The sequence below is a fragment of the Sander lucioperca genome, chromosome 7, assembly GCF_008315115.2.
Source record: "Sander lucioperca isolate FBNREF2018 chromosome 7, SLUC_FBN_1.2, whole genome shotgun sequence".
Lineage (NCBI taxonomy): Eukaryota > Metazoa > Chordata > Actinopteri > Perciformes > Percidae > Sander > Sander lucioperca.
In genome coordinates, this window is record NC_050179.1 from 15,916,914 (window position 1) to 15,938,281 (window position 21,368).

General features: G+C 40.4%; 4 protein-coding genes across 7 annotated transcripts; 3 read left to right on the forward strand and 1 right to left on the reverse strand.

Moving 5' to 3' along the window:
- Positions 1–48: 48 nt before the first annotated feature.
- fbxl13 (F-box and leucine-rich repeat protein 13) lies at positions 49–15,831 on the reverse strand. Of its 2 annotated transcripts, none has more exons than XM_031317939.2 (21): positions 15,582–15,831; positions 15,372–15,430; positions 14,748–14,844; positions 14,547–14,614; positions 10,634–10,788; positions 10,157–10,266; positions 9,964–10,062; positions 9,172–9,267; positions 8,942–9,077; positions 5,326–5,378; positions 4,867–4,967; positions 3,437–3,566; positions 2,887–2,985; positions 2,570–2,690; positions 2,287–2,449; positions 2,081–2,200; positions 1,834–1,957; positions 1,670–1,750; positions 1,188–1,322; positions 926–1,089; positions 49–842 (listed from the first exon to the last, which is right to left on the reverse strand). In XM_031317939.2, exons 1-21 carry the CDS (start codon positions 15,651–15,653, stop codon positions 632–634), a joined length of 2,394 nt encoding a protein of 797 aa, XP_031173799.1. In that variant the 5' UTR covers positions 15,654–15,831; the 3' UTR covers positions 49–631. The 2 variants fall into 2 exon arrangements, with proteins under 2 accessions (XP_031173799.1, XP_031173797.1); XM_031317937.2 differs by having other exon boundaries at positions 15,372–15,478; positions 15,582–15,826.
- On the forward strand, positions 3,239–8,833 carry LOC116063078 (leucine-rich repeat-containing protein 17-like). Of its 3 annotated transcripts, none has more exons than XM_031317942.2 (7): positions 3,245–3,496; positions 5,753–5,915; positions 6,031–6,507; positions 6,654–6,856; positions 7,528–7,683; positions 8,177–8,318; positions 8,403–8,833. In XM_031317942.2, exons 2-7 carry the CDS (start codon positions 5,791–5,793, stop codon positions 8,686–8,688), a joined length of 1,389 nt encoding a protein of 462 aa, XP_031173802.1. In that variant the 5' UTR covers positions 3,245–3,496; positions 5,753–5,790; the 3' UTR covers positions 8,689–8,833. The 3 variants fall into 3 exon arrangements, with proteins under 3 accessions (XP_031173804.1, XP_031173802.1, XP_031173803.1); XM_031317943.2 differs by having other exon boundaries at positions 3,389–3,496; positions 5,783–5,915; XM_031317944.2 differs by lacking the exons at positions 5,753–5,915; positions 6,031–6,507 and having other exon boundaries at positions 3,239–3,496.
- Positions 11,336–14,249, forward strand: LOC116063077. Its single transcript, XM_031317940.2, has 3 exons — positions 11,336–11,475; positions 11,552–11,610; positions 11,687–14,249. The coding sequence occupies exons 1-3, from the start codon at positions 11,459–11,461 to the stop codon at positions 13,702–13,704; spliced, it is 2,094 nt and encodes a 697-aa protein (XP_031173800.2). The 5' UTR covers positions 11,336–11,458; the 3' UTR covers positions 13,705–14,249.
- Positions 15,832–16,890: 1,059 nt separating the features above from the next.
- armc10 (armadillo repeat containing 10) lies at positions 16,891–19,032 on the forward strand. Its single transcript, XM_031317954.2, has 6 exons — positions 16,891–17,146; positions 17,392–17,537; positions 17,742–17,876; positions 17,962–18,138; positions 18,272–18,343; positions 18,511–19,032. Exons 1-6 carry the CDS (start codon positions 16,891–16,893, stop codon positions 18,760–18,762), a joined length of 1,038 nt encoding a protein of 345 aa, XP_031173814.1. The 3' UTR covers positions 18,763–19,032.
- Positions 19,033–21,368: the final 2,336 nt, after the last annotated feature.

Below are 21,368 nucleotides of genomic sequence, written 5' to 3' on the forward strand. Positions count from 1 at the left end.
ACAGTGATTTGTGTCGCTGCTGTGTCACCGTTGCTGAATGATTAGTGGTCGACACCATCTAGTGATAGTGAGTTGTGGAAACAGCTCTGCCATAGATTGTATATATGCACTTAGCTGTATTAGACAATACAATACTGTATGAAATATGTTGAGCAATATACAATTGTGTTGCCTTTGTACAAATGAAATATACTATGTTATAGAAGGGCAAACAATATAATTACTATGAATAATAAAGGATCCAAAACTGACCCCCAAGAAGAAATGTTACAAAGTTCAGAGTGGGAATCACACATGTTTACGTACAGGTTATCTAACCCACTGGAGCCTAGCAGGGCAAAGGCAATGAGTAACAATTTATATAGAAGCAAAAAGTGATCTATTGCCTCAAACTCAAAACAGAACAGAAAAGGGCACTCCACTGTGTCATGTATAATGTGTCAGTGAGGCGCTGAAACAGCCATCCAAACAGGTGACTCCTAATCTGATTATTTAACCAGTGATTTTGTGTGGATTCACTCAAGTGTATCATGCAAAATGGTTTGTTAAAGATGCTCTTAACATGTTTTGAAACAATGTCCCAAAACTGATGGTTGATGTGATTACTTATGGCTCTACTTTTACAATAACATTACTTATTGAGATCTGTTTCTACTCTCTCTGTACATGCTGCTCTTGTCATCACTGAGTGCTGTTCCACCACTTCCCAGGTGTCATCAGTCTTAGCGGGTCTTGTGATTGGATGCACTATTTGGCCCATGTTGTATCCAAACCAGTATGGAGGGTCGTCATTGCTGTGCTCCCAGTGCTCCACACGTGGCTGAAGCTTTAAGGCGGCCACCCTATAGGAACAAATGCTCTCTGGTCATTAAAAGCTGTCGTACAGGACTCTAACTTTGCACTGTTTTTCTAAACTGTGTCTTACTTGGAGATGCTGCTGCAGCAGGCCATTGTGATGGAGCAGAGTGGAGGACAGATCCTCTCTAAGTATCGGAGACTGCGATCTGTGAGAAGAACACAGCCACTCACATCAAGATCTCGCAGGTGTTGACATCCACTTGTCAGATACTGCACTGCCATATCTGTCATCTGAGGCAGGACAGAAGAAAATAGAAAACATTTAAATAAACATTTCAAAGCTTTAGAGAAGTGTGTGCAGGCGTGCGTGCATGTGTGTGTGTGCATACCTTGGGACACCCTGACATCCGCAGTGTGACTAGATCTCGGCAGTAAAATGAAATCGCTCTGATGGCCGGGTCTGACAGAGCTACACAGTCAGACACATCAACATGTTCCAGATCTCTCACATTCTTGCACAGCTTCTGCCCTCGTGAGGAGCAAAAAAAACAAGAGAAAGATGTGTGATGAAATGTGAACTTATGAGAAAATGAAAGAGGAGAGGAAGCATATCTACAAGAAAACATACATGCTTTCCTCTGTTCACATCTGTAAGTAGTCAGTAAGTGAAGAAACAACTGTGAACATGATTGATTTTTTTTGGAATTGGTTTTCTAGGAAAGAGTTTGGGTACAAGCTTATTTCCTATCCGCTGTTGAAATGAGCAAACAGTGGAAAAGGAAGTAAACTTGGACCCACAAAAAAACGTAAACATCTACAGTATATAAAAGCCACATCTGGCCATGTGTTGAAAGTGTAGCTGGATTTGTACCTCCATGCCAATATCTGTGATGTAGACACACTCGGCAAGAACTAACTTCTTCAAGCGAATTCTCTCAAGAGCTGCCAGCCCCTAAAAGTACAAATACGAATTTACAGACTATTTATCACCAGTTATCTTTTTTTTCAGGAATTTGTGAGGGTAAGAAACAATACCTGATCCTGGATGTGGCAACCGCTGATGTCAAGCGAGCAGATAGAGCTGCCACTCAGCCACTCCAGACTCACATCAGTCAGTCTCTCACAATAACTCAAGTTGAGATGGTACAGTTTACACAACCTGATAAATTGTGCATGCATGCATGCACACACGACAAAAAAAAAAAGCTGTTGAGTGAGACTATTTAACAAACCACAATATGATATGTGTCTGTGTGTTTGTTTGTGAAGTCATACTATATACCTTTGTGCAATCCTCATGACAGATATGTCAGTGACGTGACTGCAGTAACTGACATTCAGCTCTCTCAGTTTGGTGGATGAGAAACCTTCAGTCATATACTGGATCCCAGTATCACTCACCCTGAAATACAAACAGTAAACCAATTATGTCATGCAATGTCATTAGAAAGCACAGCATCTAAAAGTACAGCAGCAACAAACACACACTTGTTACAAAGTGAGATGTCAAGGTGTTGTAGGTTCTTGAGCTTGGCCATAGATTTGAGGCTTGCGTCGGTCATTCTGGAGCATTCTGCAGCGTGGAGTCTGTGGAGGCCTTGTGAGCTGCTGCACAGGGCCTTCCAGCTGACGTCTGTTAGTTGGTTGTTACCTAAAGTGCACATGGGGTAAGGAACAGACAGAATAACTGGATGTTAACTGGAAATGGAATAACTTTAATATTTTCATGTGTATGTGGGAATAAATGTTGCAAGATGCAAAATGATCTTACCCTCTGTCCTAAAAGTCTTCAGTTTGGCAACTTCAGCGATGGCTTTGAAGGCAACATCGGAAAGATGAGGAGCATCCAGCAGAGAAATGGCAGAGAGACAGTGACATCTGGCAATTAGCGCCTGTTAGAAAATAGCAAGACTCAAAACTTTTCTTTGCTGCGAGGGGTTAAGGCTGTGCAGACAAAAAATATGCATGAGTTCACAAAGAAGATTCTTGTGTAATTCATTCCTTATTTTCTGTCTTTGATAAACATTCCAGAGATGGGATGTTGACCCTGTATGAAACTTGTGATGTGTTAGAAATTAAGAAACGTACCAAGACACAGCTATCTGACAGCGTGGGCATGTCATTGATCACAATCTCCTTGAGTGAAGGGCATCCGGCAGAAATGTATCTGAACCCATTTACAGTCATCTGGGAGGAGAGAGGAAAATATGTGTGTACGTTGGATTCTGAATGATTCACCTGGACGTAGTTCAGCTTGCTGCTCACATTTTTAGGGCCCTATAAAGTGAAACATCTGGAACCAAACTAATGCACATTCCCAGAGGAAAAAGTGTGATTTATGTTGCAATGCATGTGTGTTATGTTATGGAGAGTGCACATGGTAAGTGGGTGGGCCAGAGTTGATTGTATAAACCCCACCCTCCTTTTGGCCACAGCTCTGAGCTCTGACTGCGTGCAAACAGTCCTCAGAGCACAACCAGAAACAAGCGGAGACACGTGGAAACAGAGAGGGGTGACTGGATTTATCCAAGGTGGACTTAAAGCTGAATTTTTAAAAAGGAAAAAAGCTGTGTCCTGTCTACAGTTGAAGCTGAGTGGAGTCACTATATACCAAACTGAGAGAAGAATACCAACTGACCTGAGTGCAGCCGGACAGGTTGAGGTGGATGAGATTGTGGCAACCCTTCCCTGTGTTCAGGTACATGAACCCTTTATCTGTGAATCTGTAGCAGTAGGCCAAACTCAGGTATTGAAGGTTGAGAGAGCTCCTGTTCGAAATCAATAGTTAGATTAGTTCATGTACGAAACGGAGGACAACTTGTGTGTGTTTAAGCTTTTGTAGATTATAGTAGGTTGTTTTGTTGTTGTTGTTTTTCCTCTATGGGGATTTAACATAGGGGTATGTATAATTATGGCCCCTATATTTTAAGGAAGAACATTTATTTATTTACAATACATTATTCATTCACAAAACAAATTGGTGTCCTTAAAAGGTCGGATTCTTCCTCATTTCTTTTAATTAAGGCATTAAGATCAATTTCCAAAAGATGATTTTTTTATTCCTTTTTTTATTCAACTTTAGCATGGGTATGAATACTTATGAGCAGCACTGTATATATAATATTATATATAAGATATCTTCAAATTCATGCATAGTAAAACGTGAAATATTTCCCAGACATTTTGAGAGCTAATGACTGAAAACTGTTGAACTTAAAAAAAAAATCTATCATCAATGTAATCAAACAGTCTAGACGTTATGTTGTGAGTGCCACATTAGTTTCTCTAAATCATTAGGTTGGAACCGACCAAGCTGCTGTCAGACATGAAATACAAGCCAGCAGCATGTTAGACAAACAGAAATGGAGATAATTCTGGGAACCAAGGGGCAGGAGGCAAGAGGATTGTCCCGGGATTTGTTTGTTTAATTTGGAGATGTGAGTGAGCTGGGCCACAGTTTAAAGCAACACTATTGGCGCTTTTCCATTACATGGTACCTGCTCGACTCGCCTCGACTCTACTCGCCTTTTTTGGTTTTCCATTACGAAAAAAAGTACCTGGTACCTGCTAACAGGTACTTTTTTTAGTTCCAAGCGAGCTGAGGCGAGCCGAAAAGGTGACGTGAAAGCGACAGACGGGGGTGTCCTGAACAAACCCGCTATTTTTAAACAGTTTAGCCAGCTGTTTTTTTTTTGCTGCCTCCAGCTTAATTTGAAACAAAATGTGTCTTCTGGCAACACACACCTTCCACGTTCTGTGTGTGTGTCGCATTAGGTCACAGTAGTTTACTGCGGCGCCGCTTGTTTACAGTTCTGCGGAGGCTCCGGCAGAGCTTTCGCCGTATCCTAACTACACACACACACACGGCCGGCTGCACGCACACACCAGCGCACAAGTATAAACATCAGGCCACTTTTACATAGGCTATAACGCCATATGTAACTTTTAGCTGCAGCTGTAGTTCCAATGAGACAACCTGTAGGGGGACCGAAGCGGGAGAAGTTACATAATGTTGCTTTAAAGCACAAATTTAGTGACATGGTGGTTTTACCACAAATTGAGGTTTACCTAGACAGTTCCCTTAGAGTTTTGTTTGTTATAGGTGTGCAAGAAAGGTTCAAGTACAGCAGGCAGGGACAGCCCTCGACAATTTTCTGAAGCATCACATCCTGTCAAAGAGCAAAGATTTAAATGTTACCTTAAGTTCCCTCAGTAAGGCAGCTGTTACTAGAGTGCATGGCACGGTGTAATATCACAATCAACAATGCATTAACACAAATTTGAACTACTTGGCTTTAATGAAAATGAATCAAATGTATGTAAAATTACAATGGAACAGAGTAAAACAACTTTTTTCCCCAACATTTTTTAAATTAATTTATTGATTTAATAAAGGACTAATATGTAATTTAACTATAGAAAATAGTGTAAACAATACATTACTACATATGATATGAAGGTGATACATTTCCTTGTAGATTTAGGTTTTTTCTATCTATACATTATTATTAATAATGTTTTACTTACTGTAACATTAAGACACTCTGACAAATTAAGGTCCTGGAGATTTCTGCACTCACCTAAGAAAACACAACGCAGGGAAAACAAGAAAAAAGAGCAGATAAATGGCTGGTTAAACTATGTTGTCAACTTTTACAAATACTTTGCTATAATTATTGTAAAATGTAAGTTGTGATATAATAGAGTAATATACGACAGTATGTAAGGAACAGCATGGAGTGTCATAGTATTCTGCCTTTCTTCAAAGCTGTGTATACATTCCTGAACAGCTCCTATCTCTTACATAATGTGCTGCGTCTCACTTCTTCCTCAGGGTAAGCAGCAGCTGTGTTCCATCAACAATACCACTGTTCACCTTTGACCCATTGCTTCTGTTTCCATTAGCCTTTTTTTGAAAGACTTTTTTTTTTCCCAAAATCCTGCCTTTCTCCAGCTCTTCTTACTGAAAAGACAATCCCTGCAGTGCACAGGATGCATGTGACCTCCTCTCTCCTCTTAGCCTCTCTGCTCCTCCTTCTGCTCCCGTCCACCGAAATGAAAAGACCCGGGAAGGGCAGAGGCCTCAGGGGGGTGAGACACAAACTCACACACGACAGGTATGGATTTACTCTTAGGTCTAATTTGTTCACTCCATTTTTCATCTACTCAAATGACCATGTGTAGCCAGTGGCAGGCCATGAATCATTTTTGTGTGTGTTTGAAAACTGTCAGGGTAAGAAGTGCTACGCGTCACAGCAGATCAGGCCCCTCCAAGCTTGTGGCACCTGACTGCTCAGAGTTGACAGAATCTGGAGACTTCTTTGTAGACTGTCAAGACCGACACCTCACCTCCATTCCCACCTCACAGACCTGGTCCAAACAACCAAAGCACCTCCTTCTAGCACGCAACCGGATCATAGTCCTTCGTGATGGGGCCTTCTTTGGATTTGAGAGTTTAACCAGTCTGGACCTGCAGCAGAATCAGATCTCTTTAGTGGAGGAAGGGGCCTTCCAGGGCCTGACACGCCTTACAACCCTGCTGCTGCAGCACAACCGCCTGGGAACACTTAGCGAGGAGGCCATCATCCCCATGCCAAACCTTCGCTACCTACGTCTTTATGATAATCCCTGGAATTGTCTCTGCCCGATGGACAGTCTCATACGCACCCTACAGGTCCCAAGCAACCGTAATCTAGGAAACCATGCCAGGTGTGTGATTCTACGCCAAACAGTTTGACATAGTTTGATCTAGCGCTCTGATTCCACAGGTGTACATTACTGATTCTCAGAATAACAAACAGCCTCCAAATTTCACATCTGATTGTATCGTGACTTAACAGTGTTTCTTCTTGTAGGTGTGCAGAGCCCATCAGGCTGAAAGGCATGAAGTTGAAGCAGATTGACCCCAAATTACTTTGTAAGGAGACAGACCCAGCCAGCAACGTAACAGATCCCACAGACCTTGTAAAGCCCATTCCAATTCGCATAAAACCAGACGCCACCACATTATGCCATACCTACCTTTTCCCCCAAATACGGATGGACTGCAGTAAAAGAGGCAGGTTCAGCTTTTTCCTAAATGAGTTTGATTAAATGTTTTCTACCCTGAGCCTCACTGTGTTTTTAGAATTTCAGCGCACATGTTCCTTACGCAATAGCAGAGTTAGGAAAAATACCTGTATGATAATGATTAAATATTACTGTACTACTAGGAATGAATAAACTTCAGACACAGAACTGGCAAAGAGGCACATCTAGTTTGGCAGGTGTTTTCTATTCAACGTTATGTTGCTTGCTTCTTTAACCTCAGACAGATTCTGCTTTATAGTCATTTGTTACCTTACAGTATAAACAACTTGGAAAGCATTAGTTAAACAAAAGTTGGAATAAGTCAGAATATCAGAATAAGTAAATTGCTAAACTTGCAAAAGCATTTTAGAGGTGCCTAAAAATAAAGTGAATCAAATAGTGTGTTACTACTATTTGTCCTGTACTGGCAGGAGGCCTGGATTTTAGACTCAAATTTAGGTTATGGATAGAGCAGAGCATTAATCTGTCTCTGTTTTTCACATGCAGGACTAACAGTGGGAACTCAAGATGATTTCTAAGTATAAATAAATTTGGATGGTGGAAAATTTTAATACTGAACATATGAATGAAGCACAGTTATATTTTTTGGCAAAGGTATTTGAGTAACCCTTTAAGTAACCCCTTTCCCTCCATGTTAAGGTCTAACCGAGGTGCCTACAGGTATTCCAGAGGATGTTGTTCACATAGATCTGTCCCATAATTCAATCCGTCATCTCAAAGCCAGAAATTTCCAAACAGCGAGGAGCCTCAGAACCCTTAACATCAGTCATAACAATATGGAGCACATTGACACAGGTATGTGTGCTGTTATTACTGCATACCTATTAAACATAATCTTAAGTAAACATTACAGTACGTGCCTAATATTTCCTGTAATTTTCAGGATGAAAACCTACACAAACAAAATTGTGTTTTTCTTTGGCTGATGGATAACATATGGAAGGCTAAAGGTTGAGAACACGTTATACAACTGCTGCTGACTTCTGTTTCCCTTATTTCCTTTTTAGAGACAGCAGGCATTCTGCCATCTGTGTGTATACAGTTTTGTCTTTATGTATAGTGGGGGAAGCTGACAGGGTTACAAACATAATCTGATCACTCTGCTTAAGTGATTCAGACACAAACTACACGCCAGCCCGCACGTTTCTATCAGAGTTTGATTGCACCTCTGGCTTTAACCTTTCATGGTAAATAATAAACAGCAACAGGTCGGTCTAAATATTTACTGAAAGAAGCATGAAGTAAATGGATACTATGCTCATGCATCTGTTTCTTTTCTCTCTCCCAGCTTCCCTGTTTGGGCTGCTGCACCTTCGTGAGCTGGACCTGTCCGATAACAGCCTGCATTTTATCCAGTACGGAGTTCTTGAAGACCTTTACTTCCTGTCACAGCTAAAACTGGGAGGAAACCCCTGGGTGTGTGACTATAGGTGGGTTCTTTGGCTCAAATGTTTGCAATCATTTTCTTTAGACAAATGCAAATAATTATTAAAAACTGATTGCATTTTTTTCAGCATCCACTACATGGTGTACTGGTTGCGTCTGCACCCAGGGGTGAGGCACTCTGGCCTGCTGTGTCACTCCCCTCCTGAACATACTGGGAAGAGTGTAGCGAAGTATGTGCATTCCTACAACGGAGAGTGTCCAAAGGACAGACAGCAAAACAGAACAGATCCAGACCAAACGAACCCTGAACTATGGAATACACCAATGGAAGTGCAAGGAGAGCTGGAGGAGGAGGAGCTGGAGCCGAGCCACTTGAGAGTACCGCAGAAATACCAGATCATCAGGCTGTCCTGACTCAAATGAAAATTTTACCTACAAATTTGACTTCATTTCGTTCAATATCATAAAACCGTCTGCATCTGATAGAGAAAATACATTTTTCAGCGTTGTTTTTTGGTTTGTTGTCTTTTTTAAACCTAATATAAGAGTTATCAACTTATTGACTGACTAATTACTACTATACGAATATATAGGCCAATGCACACCTGAAACATGGGTATTGCACATGAAACACACAAAAATCTGGCAACAGATGTGCAATACTCACTGATATATTTCAAGCTGGGCCATTGTAGAGACATGCAGCCACGCAGGTTAAGATGGATCACAAATGGACGATAAGTCTGCAGAATCTGCTTCATTGTGCTGTCTGTTATCCAGTCTTTCTCCACAGAGAAGTTGATCTAATAGGGACACACATTAGGGAACATTTATACTCAAGTATAACTTTAAACGCCACTGTGAATTAAATACAAGAAGCAATCTCTCAGTACAGACCTGACTCCACAGTGTGCCTGACTGGATAATAGCTTTCCATGCGCAACACACCTCAGCACAATTTAGCCAGTCTCGCAACTCTAAGTATTGAAAGATCTGCAGAAGAAAAAAAAATCATATGACATATTTGATCAGTTGCAGATGTGGAAACGTTAATTTCCTTTTTTTCTCTCTCTCACCAATATCTGAGTAACCAGCTGTTCCTTTGGAAATTTTGTGCAATGTCAAGGGGACAGAAGTACCCAAATCAGAACAGACAGGATTCACTGCCACATCTACCACTTTACAAGGCTGTGTGATGTAACTGTACAAGCAGTTCTCCAAACATAGTCATGCTGAAGCACTACTTATCGGGAGAGGTGTTGGACAGAAACACCAGAGCAAACGCCAAAACTACACTCCCTTTGCCAGCGAATCCAAAACAAACCGGGGCTATTTCTGGTAAGTGCAAGCAGAGTCAAAAAGATGTTTACTGGAGTTTTTTAACATATTTGTAAACTACTATATAGAGCCACTACTATGAAAGTACTTATATAATTATATAATACCTACAACAAATATTATTATTGATATGCAAAAACATTAATGGGTGACATTAAACAACTATCCTAGAATAGACTAGAGGCATGTTTACAGTAAAGTCCACTTTAAGTCTTCTGTAACAGATATGCTCTCATCACTACCTCCCCTAGAGAACAGAGACGTGAAGCTGCTACAGCTTTAAATCCGAGGCTATCATCTCTCTGTGTTGCTGAGTGACTCATGAATGCTGTGTAGTTTAAGAGGAAAAACCTTCAGTGAAAGGCTGCTAGGGAGCACTGAGAGTCCGTCACATCCTTCCCCGATCTGGTGGACTTTGTTGTCGATTTCTATGAACCCCATTTCCAACCTCTGCAAGATTCACACAAACACAAAATCAAGAAATGTAGAAAATAGGTAGAATTCATTATATTTGTTTCTACTAACATTCCAAATAAATGTTTACCTTAAAGTACTCTTTTGTCCTATTTGAGTCCTTTGCAACATTACACCATGCAGCTATGATGCGCTTAAGGCGGCCAGCGTTTAGAAGTCTCTCAAGCTTCTCCATGGCAACTAAGAAAAGAAATTTAAATCTTGTTTCAAATGTCCATCACTTTTGAACACACAAGTATTTAGAATGATGCATCTTTTTTAGCAGTGGATAACATGTGGGATAAATTAAGGCAACAACAATCTCTAAACATCTTAAGCTTGTTAAAGTAGAGTCATGTAGAGTGAAAAGTGCACAGAACAAAATGAGTCCCAAGAGTAGGTGTATACAGTGGGGAAGAAATTATAGTCAGGAAAGACTTTTAGTTTGGACACATTTCTTAACCACACTGCAGTTTTGTCTGGCTATACAAGAGAGTCACAGCTTGGAAAAACAGTCAAAACTCCTCATGATTACTTTCCATTCAGAAATATTTAAGTAACCACCTACCGGCCTGTGTCTTCTTGTGCAATTTCACCCAGTTTGACCATTTCGTGAGTGCAACCAGCTGGCATTTCCTCTCATAATGCTTCTTTGCCATGTCCATCTTCAAAGCCAGCTCTATTATGTCACTCTTACTCTGCGTGGTGAACCTCTTCCACTTCCTGTCCCCAACAGCAAACACAGCTCATCATTAATTCAGTGGAAAGGTACACAGGCAGACTGAAGCCTGCATTAACTCAAAAGGACAGGTGTCAGTAACACTGACATAATATTGTTTCATCTCAAAAAGAATTTTTCTAATGATGATCTCAACTGAAGCTGGTTTGGACATTCAGAGAGGACAGAGTGATTGACTGGACAAAACACATATACATACACACACACACACATATATATATATATATATATATACACACATACATACACATACATATATATATATATATATATATATATATATATATACAAAAGGTCAATGATGTAAGTCTGCAGTGACAATAGACAGGTGAAAGGTAATCTGTGAAACAATATCCTCATAAACTCAGCAACAGAGACCACATTTAGGACTTTCATTCACATGGGTTAAATTTCTGCTTAGAGTTACATCTGAGTCACTCTCTCTTGGTATTATCAATGTTTTATTAATATTTTTATACCTTGCAGCCCTTTGAATAAATGCTCCACCTATGCTTGACTAATTTGGTTGATTTTTACACAGAACCAGCTGTCTACAATCCCCTAATTGCAATCAGTGTAAGCAGAATTTCCTGGCTGGTAGTTTTAATCAACAGTCTGCTGCTGCACGTGGATGCTGTGGTTGAACTCACTTCCATGGCTCTTCCAATTGGGTAAATAAAATACAAGTGTATTTTTGGCTAAATGTGGCCAGTGTTACTTTTTGTTTATAACTTTATTGTTTTTCAGGGTTTCTTGGCTTTGCACTCTGTTGTTATGGGGCTGCATTTGTTTTCCTCCTGAAAAAGGTAAAAATTTCTATATTATTCCTGACCACGTTCAACCATACGAATTACATGAAATGTTTGTTTAATTCTCTGACAGGTTACATTGTTGCACATGGCTACTTTTTCAATGATGGTGAATTCAGTAGCCATGCAGGTGTGCTTGGTCCACAAACATCAATCCAGTTTGATTCTGGACCATCTTTAAACACAAACCAAGACTCTGTTAGTCCAAGGGATGAGATGCAAGCTATGAGGGACCAAAGCTTTGTTTCCCTTCAGAGAGAACCAGTCCATGAAAACAATGAAGATGCTAGCTCCGTTACTAGCCTCAGTGAAGAGATGGTACAAAGCAAACCAGACTCAGAAAATTATGTCCCCTCCGGTCCCCCAGTGCAGAAATATGAGCATGAAGGTCCTGACTCTCAACACCCCTTTGGCCTTTTAGTGAAAGAGCACACACAAGAGAAAACTGTGGAGGGCACCAGTTTCCAAACAATTAAAGATTTCAACCGGTTTATAGAAACAATGAAGAACTCCTTCTTAATGCCAGGAAGTGACTTTGGTAGACATTTTCAAACCGCACGGGAAACTATGACAAACAAGATGGCTTCTAATGCTGAAAATGTTAAAGGAGAGCCAGACACAGGCTCTAGGTCTAAGTCGACAAAAGAAGGAACTCCCCATGATGGCGCCATTGAAAATGAAGTCTGGAGTGATCCTATGAATACAGCATTTGAGCAAAGTAAACGGGGTGCCAACTACCAAATGCCAAGTGAAAACCTCCCTATCCTTGATCCTGTTGACTCCACTGCAAGTCTCATTTCTACCAATGTTTATGACAACCAAGACTCAGGCCCAGGTTCTGCTCTCTACCCACACCATCATTTAGCAGCCACAGAGCATGTTTCAAGTGATTATGGAAGTTATGACAGGGGTGGCATTTCTGGGGAAAACACTGATACTTTCACAAGTGCTCCTCATGAGCAAAATGAAAATGTTCTGTTAAGCTACAAGCTCCCTGAACAAATACCCTCCGGCTCATTCTTTGGAGAGGATTTGACTTTCAGTGGCCATGTGACCGCACCCCCTGTCAACCCTCTAAACAGCCCCTCTCAAGATTTCAGCGATTATTTAAGTAAGGAATCCAATGTAATGCCTCAAACCTCTGAGAAAAACCAACCAAAATATAAATCTCACAAAGTGACTCCAGCCGATGTCCTGTCTGCACCAATGCCCCCATCTTTGAATTCCTACGGCAAAAGTTTATATGTTGGTGCACCAAGAGATCAACTCTTCTTCCCAGATTATCTACCAAAACATAAGGAAAGACCAGCCCTATCATTTCAGACACATCAACCCACTGTTGGTAAGGAATCAAAGGATATAAGCTACACTCCCACTGCCCACCAGTCTGTATCTACTAGTTCTGTTTCTACAAGCTCTGATTACTCTTCACCACTGAGTAGTAGTAGTCATGTGGGAGTTCAAACAAGTAGCCCACATGACGCTCAGAATCAGGCTTTCAACAGAAAGCAGCCAGTTAGATTCCACCCAATGTTTTCTGTGAACCCTTCCAGCTCTCTTCATGGCTCAAGCAGACATGATGGCTATCTCGGGAACCAGACAGGTATTAGACTTCCTTACACCCTCACGGCCAAGGCAAAAGATGAGGAGAAATCAGACCTCTCCAAGCTGAATCTAGTCTCTCGGGGACCAAAACAAATGGCTGACAGAAACCCCCTGGGCTCATTTACTACCTCGCTTAGACGAGGCATTTCTCTAAATGGTGGCCATGAGAGTGTAACAAGAGCTGGCCTTCTACAGACCATCATACAACCGACCAAAGCATGGAAGCATCCAGCAAATATGAATAAAGAGCCCGGCAACATGGCCTATTGGCCTCTTAAACCGCTGTCTGCAACAAAAGGTTCTGCTTCTACTTTAAGTGGTGTATTTTGGAGGAATGGTGGCCACATAAAAAAACTTCCTCTTCAAACTGGCTCTAACATGTCTCCACCATTTGTAAACACTTATGTTGACAAGTCCAGAAACAGCTATGCATTGAGCAAAGTATCTCTATCAAAGACCCTTTATGCACCATTATCAGCTGGATGAATACAAGAACACTGTATCCCACAATGTAAAAGGATTGGAAAAACCGTAAAGAAGTGAGAATGGTATGGGAAAAATGTCATTGCTTGTGAATATAACTTGTGCTTATGATTAATTTGAATAATGACTAAAACATTTCTCACATCTCAAACTTTCTCAAGCAGTTCTTAATTTGTCCATCTGTCGTTGGGATCCTTAATAAAATTTATATTCCAAAAAAAAAGATATTCATAGAAAGACAGCAGTGGCCAGATGTTTCGGTAAGAGAAACATTCAAATTCCAAAAATCTAAAGGACTATTTGCATCTAAAAATCGCCCTTGTTTTCTTTGCCATTTCATATGTAGGTGAAATCGCTGATGGCAAGTCCTATGTAAATAAGGGTAAGTATTCATATTGTGAATACTTAATGCTCACACAACTTAAGTAAAAAATATTTTTGTTTTCTTTAGGATATGTTGCCATCTTCAACTGGGAGGAAATTCAAGTTACTTTCTGCAGTTCTCAACACATCCACTCTGACTAGTAAAAAAATGTCAGTGTTTTGAAGTGGAAGATCTTTATTTTTAGTCACAAATGACAAGTATAGTCAATGCCAATATTTGAGCAGTGAAACTTGTGCATAGCAATTTGATATTTCTCAGAACTCCATGTAGGGTGATGGTTAGAAAAATGGTCTTTTAACAATCCTCTTTAGATAAAACTTCACTTGATGCTTATAGGCTGCACTTCAAAAACAAGCCATAAAAACATGTAATTTATGCATAATGGCCCTGTCCTTCATTTTCCCTCAAGAAATCCTAGATCAATTATGTGTTGATCTTGACTGCAATACTAAAGGCCTACCTGAAGCAAGAGCTTGTTAAATGTTTCCTGTAACAGCAGTAGGCCTTCTCGAAAAGACAAAGGGACAACTAGAGAGAAATACAGAACAGCAATTATTACAAAACCCTAAAATCAATTTAATTTGAGACAATCATTTGTCTGATAAATCTGGGACTCAACCTGACATTTAATGGTATGTTTACTACAATAACAATACTGTACCATGGGGTCATCTGGGTCAATATAGACAGTGTCCACAGTCATAAGTGTCAGAGAAGTTGTTGCAGTACTCTGTTCTGTATCCGCAACAAACTTGTGCCTCAAAGAAAAGAGAGTTGACATCAAAACAGTGATTTTGTGGCTTTGACTTACCTCACACAGACAGATTTAAAAATCAGCTACTTCAACTGTTAAACATAGTAATGTATAATGGTAATGGAGCATTAGGTCTAGAAAATCTATGTACATCCACATAGAGTACTTTACTATTGTATTGTAATTAAAGGGACACTTAAAATGTGTTAATGTGAGCAAATTGACAATGGTGGGCAAGGTAACTAAAAAGAACATTATGCAATTGGAAACAATGTGATAGAAATACCATTGTCTGTTTAGTTTGTTTGATACAAGCTTTTCCTCTCAGTGATGTTTGGGTCAGAGATAAAATGTAGAGCAAAAATAAGACTTGTCTTTGACATGGATTTTTAATCCTTACTGTTCACTCCTCCACATTTAGTAGCTTCAATGACATACTCCAAGCAGTTAAAGAAAACTAGATAGAGCAAGTGAGCCCCCAAGTGTCCGTCTCAAGGAAAATCAAAAGAAAGAAGGTGTAACGTTACCTACCAGTCAACATCATGAAGATTATCATGTCCCTGGAAGGCCATGAGAGTGTTTTTCAGAAACTGTATCGGGTCATGGGGACATGACAGACATGAAGCTGTCAATAAGGCCTATTGATGAGATATATTTTTCACATTTAGAAAAAATAAAAATCCAAGTAGTTAACATTAGCTACATGCAACAACATTTCTACAATAGATCACCTAACGTTACCTTATATATTTGTGGCAGGCATTGTTTCACTTCGCACTCTTTCAGAGTAGGCTTTGCGTTTGCTACAGCCATATTTTGTCTTTGACAGATTTGCAAAGTCGAACACTTATCTTAGAATCGAGTATCTTACTAACTGTTAGCTCAATATTAGCGTTTGTCAGATTTTGCCATAGACTATATGGATTTTTCCTGGTACTCCATCTCGATTTTTTTATTTAACGTTGCCAGGTAACGATAACGAAGCAAGTAAAGCGTTGGGTTAGCTAGTGTTGGACAGCTAATGCGCTGCAGCAAGAGTCAAATGTACCATATAGTGTAAGTTACAAAGCCAACAATGTGACGCACATGACTTTTCAGTCAACAAGTTGCAGTTTTTTAACACATATTCCAAATATATATCGAAAGGTTTTGTATATAACTAGAAACTCTTTGCTAATCACCCAGCGAAAGATTTGGTCGGCCACTCAGCTGGGCAGTGTTGCCAGATTGGACGGTTATCCGGGCTTCTTTATATTGAAGTGGTTTATAAAAAAACGGGTTGTGATCAATTCGGGCTTACTTTTTAATGTAACATTATCCAAAATACGTTTGTTATTTATGACCTATTATACGTTGTGTCTCTGTCATTACTGTAACTGTGGTTTTGAGTCTGCCTGATAAAACCATAGACTGTATATAAGAAGGATAAAACAGAGGCGATAGGGCCGCTGGGCGGGTTCTAAACTCTGATTGGGCTTCTTTTTGTCAGTCCAATCCATTCATTTTACAGTCAATGGCAACACTAGGGGCACGTTCAATCTCAAAACGGTGTGCACCGTTTTACTACGATTTCCTGGTTGAGACGTGTGAAACGGCGTGCAACGGCTTTGAGATATGTTTTGTGCTGTTTCACATGTGATACCCAATCATCAGAGACGTGTCTGTAAACAGTGGTAATAAAAATGCAGAGCGCTTGCGCACACAGCAGGGTGTTCAACGCAACCCGTTTCAGTTAAAAAAAAAAACGTGTTGCAACGTTTTGTCGGGGCTGAACGTGGCCCAGCTGTCCGGAACAGCTCATTGTTGACAACTGTAGCTTGACAGCAAAGTTCTCCAGTCAAACAATGAATCAGTCAACATGTGTTTGGGTGGGTTGTGTATTGGTTTCGATGGGTTTTCGTCGGCGCTAGCTAACTAAAGAGCCGGGTTAGTTAGTTAGCTAGCTGGTGAGTCAACAGATTTGACCCAACACGTTTCAGAGCATCTGCAGTTTAACGTTAGCTAACGTTAGCTAACAGGGTTTAGCTAAAGACGCAGCGTTAGCAGCAGCATGGGCGATGGCAGTACTCCCAGGCTCGGCAACATGAAAGCGTTGCTTGGGATAGTTGCCGGAGCTGGAGCTTCCTACGGGTTATACAAACTCATGAGCGGGGGAAGCTTCAAGAGAAACAAGAAAAGTGCTACCACTGAAAGTCCTGGTGTCAGGAGCAGTCAGCCCATTGAAGTTACCCTACAGCCGGGCAGCCTGCTGGCCAGAGTGTCTGGACTGGATGTTGTCTGTCCCCGACCAGTGGGTGTTGCATCAGGTAAGAACCATAGAGCTCATGAAGCGTTCACAATCACTATATCTAAAGCCATGTGATTGTTCTAGCAAGGTGAAGTGAATCGCAAGATGATTTCTCTGATGCCCTGTCTATAAACACAAAGCACCCATAGTCATTCCCAAAATGTAGTCACATCTTTATAAAGATATTGATTAAATGTCTCCTCCAATGCAAACACTTATTAAACATCACTAAATATTGGTTAAATGGCTTATTTTGCTCCATAGCTGACATCATCCACCAGTCCCCTGGCAACCTCGATCCACAGCACTTGAAAATGTTGCTATCATGTTTGCAGACCAGCAATAATTCACCCGACAGATGTCGAATCCTACTTACGTTAGGAAATTCTGCTGCCTTTACTGTGAATCAGGTACAGTAAAAGTATACTTTCTCAAAAACCTTCTGCAAGTGAGGTTAGTTCTGTTTCCTTTATTGTAAAATTGTAAATAATCTATAAAGTTATGTACCTGTTGTATTTTGTCAAAGATCTGTAAATTCATTGTGACATTATGTATCACTTTTTAATCCATGTATAATCATTTTTCTTTTTCCTTTTTTTTTAATGATCTTCCAGAATCTAATACGGGAATTTGAAGGCATTCATATCATAGCTGGTTTCCTCTCTGATCCTGTGGCAGAGGTTAGAGTGCAGACTCTAAATGCTTTAAATAATCTGTGTATGAACATCCAGAACCAGGAACATATAAAGGTATGTTGCCGGACAGCAAATATCATGCAATCTGTTGCTGAATATGATATATTGTTGGTAATATATGAATGTCCATGTCTCACAGGTTTATGTGCCACAAGTGCTGGAGCTGATAGAGATGTCACCAGTGAATTCTGACCTTCAGCTTGGTGCTCTCAGGCTGCTGACAAACCTTTCAGTCACAGATAAACATCAACACTTGCTTAAGGAATCAGTTACACTTTTACTCTCTCTACTTGTCGTGAGCATTGAAGCATTACAGGTTGGTATATTTTCAGGTTACACCTGGTTGATCGTCACACATTTTTAGACCATTTTGAAACAGTTGAAAAGTCAGATGTTTGTAATGTAACGCAATATGATTGAATGAAACACTTCTAACATTTGCATTTCAGGTTCAGACTTTGAAAGTCCTTGTGAATTTGTCATCCAATCCAGATATGATGGATGACATTGTTCAAGCTCAGGTAAGAATAAAGGGATTGTAAAAGTCCGTTAGCATGGTTCTGCTTTAAGAGGTCATCAAAACAAATGGAAGTGCAGAATAATTCAAATGTCTTTTGTAGTCAAACTGTTGTGACATTTCATTATAAATCTTCATTGTGATGATGGTCTTTTCTGCTTTTTGCCATAGGCACCAGCTTCTGTTGTGCTGCTGTTTGATGCACGAACAGCCCCTGCGGTGCTTCTGCGACTGCTGACCTTCGCAGGGAACTTAAAGGCCTGGAGACCCTCGGCCCAGGTGGCTGATGAACTGAGGCGGAAGCAGGATTGCCTTTTCCGGGTTATGTTAGATGAGTCTTCCCAGCTCCACAGCAGACTGGTGCAGCTGCTTTCACACCCTGATGGGGAGATTCAGTCCCAGGTGGCCCGCATCTTGACATAGACCTCCTTGATCTTGATCCATGCACAGCTTTTGCTTCCACACATTTTGCCAAAGCCACCAACCCATCACCCTTCAAGTTCAATTGTAAATCTGTGGCTGCTCAGATTACACTCTTGCACTCTCTATATCTACAGTGTTCACTAGATAGTATCATTAACATACATAAGTAAATTACCTATTCCACCTCACCAGCCACTCTTTCCTGATTTCCACTTTCTTACACTACAATGAATTGATAAGCACCAAGGAAGCAGGAAGAAACCATTCATTCAGTAGAGTGTAAAAACAGGCTGCCTCTCCCTGTTTTTTTTTCCTGCCACCAAGAGTTTTCTTCTGGTTGCCAGAGACTATTTGCCTTCAAAGATCCACAGTGCCCCTCCTTCTGAGAACGTCACCTACTTTTGCTGAAGACATGTTCCAGGTGACATTTCTGAACCCAAACCCACTGCCAAACATTTGTTCAGAGAATGTGTCAGAATGACCTGTGCAGCACGACCCAACTTCCTTACTACCCTCCTGTGGCTCAGAGAGACACTTGGATGGAGAGCTGAAGAGGTTTCTTGCCGCACACCTTAGCATGCCTTGGAGACATGAATGAATGGATGCACTACATCTCCAGTCCTTATTTACCTGTTGGATTTAAAGATAATGGTCTTTAAGATCATTTATTTATGTTTTTAAAGATTATTTTTTGGGCATTTTTAGGCCTTTATTTCCACAGGACAGATGAAGAAATGAAAGCGGAGAGAGAGGGGGGGAATGACATGCAGCAAAGGGCCGCAGGTCAGAGTCGAACCCGCTGTCGCTGCGTCGAGGAGTAAACCTCTATATATGTGCGCCTGCTCTACCAACTGAGCTAACCCGGCCACTTATTTATGTTTTTAATTAGAGAATCGGTGCATCATAACTTTAGAAGAGCCAAAGTGAGGTCAGCTAACACGGTGGTTGGCCTCCCATTCAGGTTCAGTGTATTGGGAAGAACTTGGAGTTGAAACACTGCCCCCCCCTGCATTAAGAAGAACTAGTACAGGTGGTTGGTAAACCTGCTAAGGATACAGCCTGAGTAAACTTTGACTTCCAAGATTCACTAACCACAGCTGCCTGAGAGGAAACCCCCATGGTTGATCCAGGACATAGTGGTGGGGTTGCATCTCTCAGAAACACCTGTAAATCCCCGAGGGAGGAGCTGGAGGAAGTAGCAGGGGGAAAAGGATGTCTGGACTGCTATGATTGTTTCAGCTACCACAAATATCATGCAGATATGCAGCTTGGAAATGAATGAAGGAGGGCTTAACCTCTGATAAAGCAGTCTGTAATAATAATGATTACTACATTTTAAAATGTGAATGCATACGATGGTTATTAAATTACAACAGAGATTGAATGTTAAATTCAAGCCTTGTTATTTTAAGTTATGCACTTCCTGTAATGAGACAGGCTGTAAGTGATCCACATGTCTAGCTGGAGGACTGGAGCTGTGGACCCAGCTGCTGACTTGTTAACAGTATTTACAGAGAGGAGGATGGGTGTGGGTGCATACCTCTAAATTGCATGATAAATGTGACGATTATCTCAGAATATACATTTGTAATGCAAGGATTTTTTGGCATGAGCCAGTCCAGGTGTAAAAGATATGCTGCACATTTTTTATGTTTGGACACTGACTTTATTGAACCAAAATCCTAAATATCTCTCAGGCAATATGTTTTACCAGAACAGATACAGCAGGATGCTGATTTAATTGTAACCTAGATTATAATATTTATTTAATGAATTTTGCCTATAAAATGAGAAATCTGTTTATGTCTGTTTGAATGGTTCAATAAATACCCTATATGACAAATTGTCGATATCCACATCCTTATTGCTGCTGTTTACTCAAATATATTCAAGTCGAATCATTCACTAAATTTGTTGACAAGCGCTTATCATATCATCATCATATGCATTTTTTTTTACCTCTCAGGTCATCTGGTACGAGTCAACTGTTCACAGAGTCCAAACTGAACTTGGAGAGCAACATATAGTTCAGAGGTTACAATGTACCAAGCGTTTGTTGCTTTTCCATAAAGCTGGAGGATTCAAAATAGACAGATTTGAAAAGAAAGGTCAAAATCGCTGAAGCTGCATCCTGGCTTTTAATCCCTTGTGTGGGTCAACCTCCAAAAGCACTGGATCCTACATTTCCAAACCAAAATCATCTAGCAGTTGCCAATTGACAAATTAGTTGAGAAAAAAAATAAGTAGCCTAGTATTCTGCTTTCAGGGAGGCTGAAATAAACATTTATATAACTGTAATCCAGCTAAGTTGGCTGTATAAAATAACTGTGATAAGCAGTCCTTAATTGATGATATATTAAGTGTTAACTATCATATTAAGTTAAACTGACTTGATCATTTGTTAATGGTGAGCAACAGGAATTCATGATACATTCGTCATTAATTCATGCATTAAATCATGAGTCATGCATTAGTTTTTTTTGTAAAGTACTACTAAATGTAGCCTAATGATCTATGCGATTAAATATGCACTGCTGGTTATACTGATATTTTTAAAATAAAATCACTAAGTCGTGATGTGGGCACGGATGATAAATTTCGAGAAC

Excerpts from the sequence above, each read along its gene's own strand:
- LOC116063078 (XM_031317942.2), top strand. The coding sequence starts at position 5,791 with ATGCATGTGACCTCCTCTCTCCTCTTAGCCTCTCTGCTCCTCCTTCTG. Across the intron at positions 5,916-6,030 it reads CACAAACTCACACACGACAG|GGTAAGAAGTGCTACGCGTC; the intron begins GTATGGATTTAC and ends GAAAACTGTCAG. Across the intron at positions 7,684-8,176 it reads TATGGAGCACATTGACACAG|CTTCCCTGTTTGGGCTGCTG; the intron begins GTATGTGTGCTG and ends TCTCTCTCCCAG.
- LOC116063077 (XM_031317940.2), top strand. Across the intron at positions 11,611-11,686 it reads TTGTTTTCCTCCTGAAAAAG|GTTACATTGTTGCACATGGC; the intron begins GTAAAAATTTCT and ends ATTCTCTGACAG.
- fbxl13 (XM_031317937.2), bottom strand. The coding sequence starts at position 15,653 with ATGGCTGTAGCAAACGCAAAGCCTACTCTGAAAGAGTGCGAAGTGAAA. Across the intron at positions 14,845-15,371 it reads AATCTTCATGATGTTGACTG|GCACAAGTTTGTTGCGGATA; the intron begins GTAGGTAACGTT and ends CTTTTCTTTGAG. Across the intron at positions 9,268-9,963 it reads CTAGCAGCCTTTCACTGAAG|ATCTTTCAATACTTAGAGTT; the intron begins GTTTTTCCTCTT and ends TTTCTTCTGCAG.
- armc10 (XM_031317954.2), top strand. The coding sequence starts at position 16,891 with ATGGGCGATGGCAGTACTCCCAGGCTCGGCAACATGAAAGCGTTGCTT. Across the intron at positions 17,147-17,391 it reads ACCAGTGGGTGTTGCATCAG|CTGACATCATCCACCAGTCC; the intron begins GTAAGAACCATA and ends TTTGCTCCATAG. Across the intron at positions 17,538-17,741 it reads CTGCCTTTACTGTGAATCAG|AATCTAATACGGGAATTTGA; the intron begins GTACAGTAAAAG and ends ATGATCTTCCAG.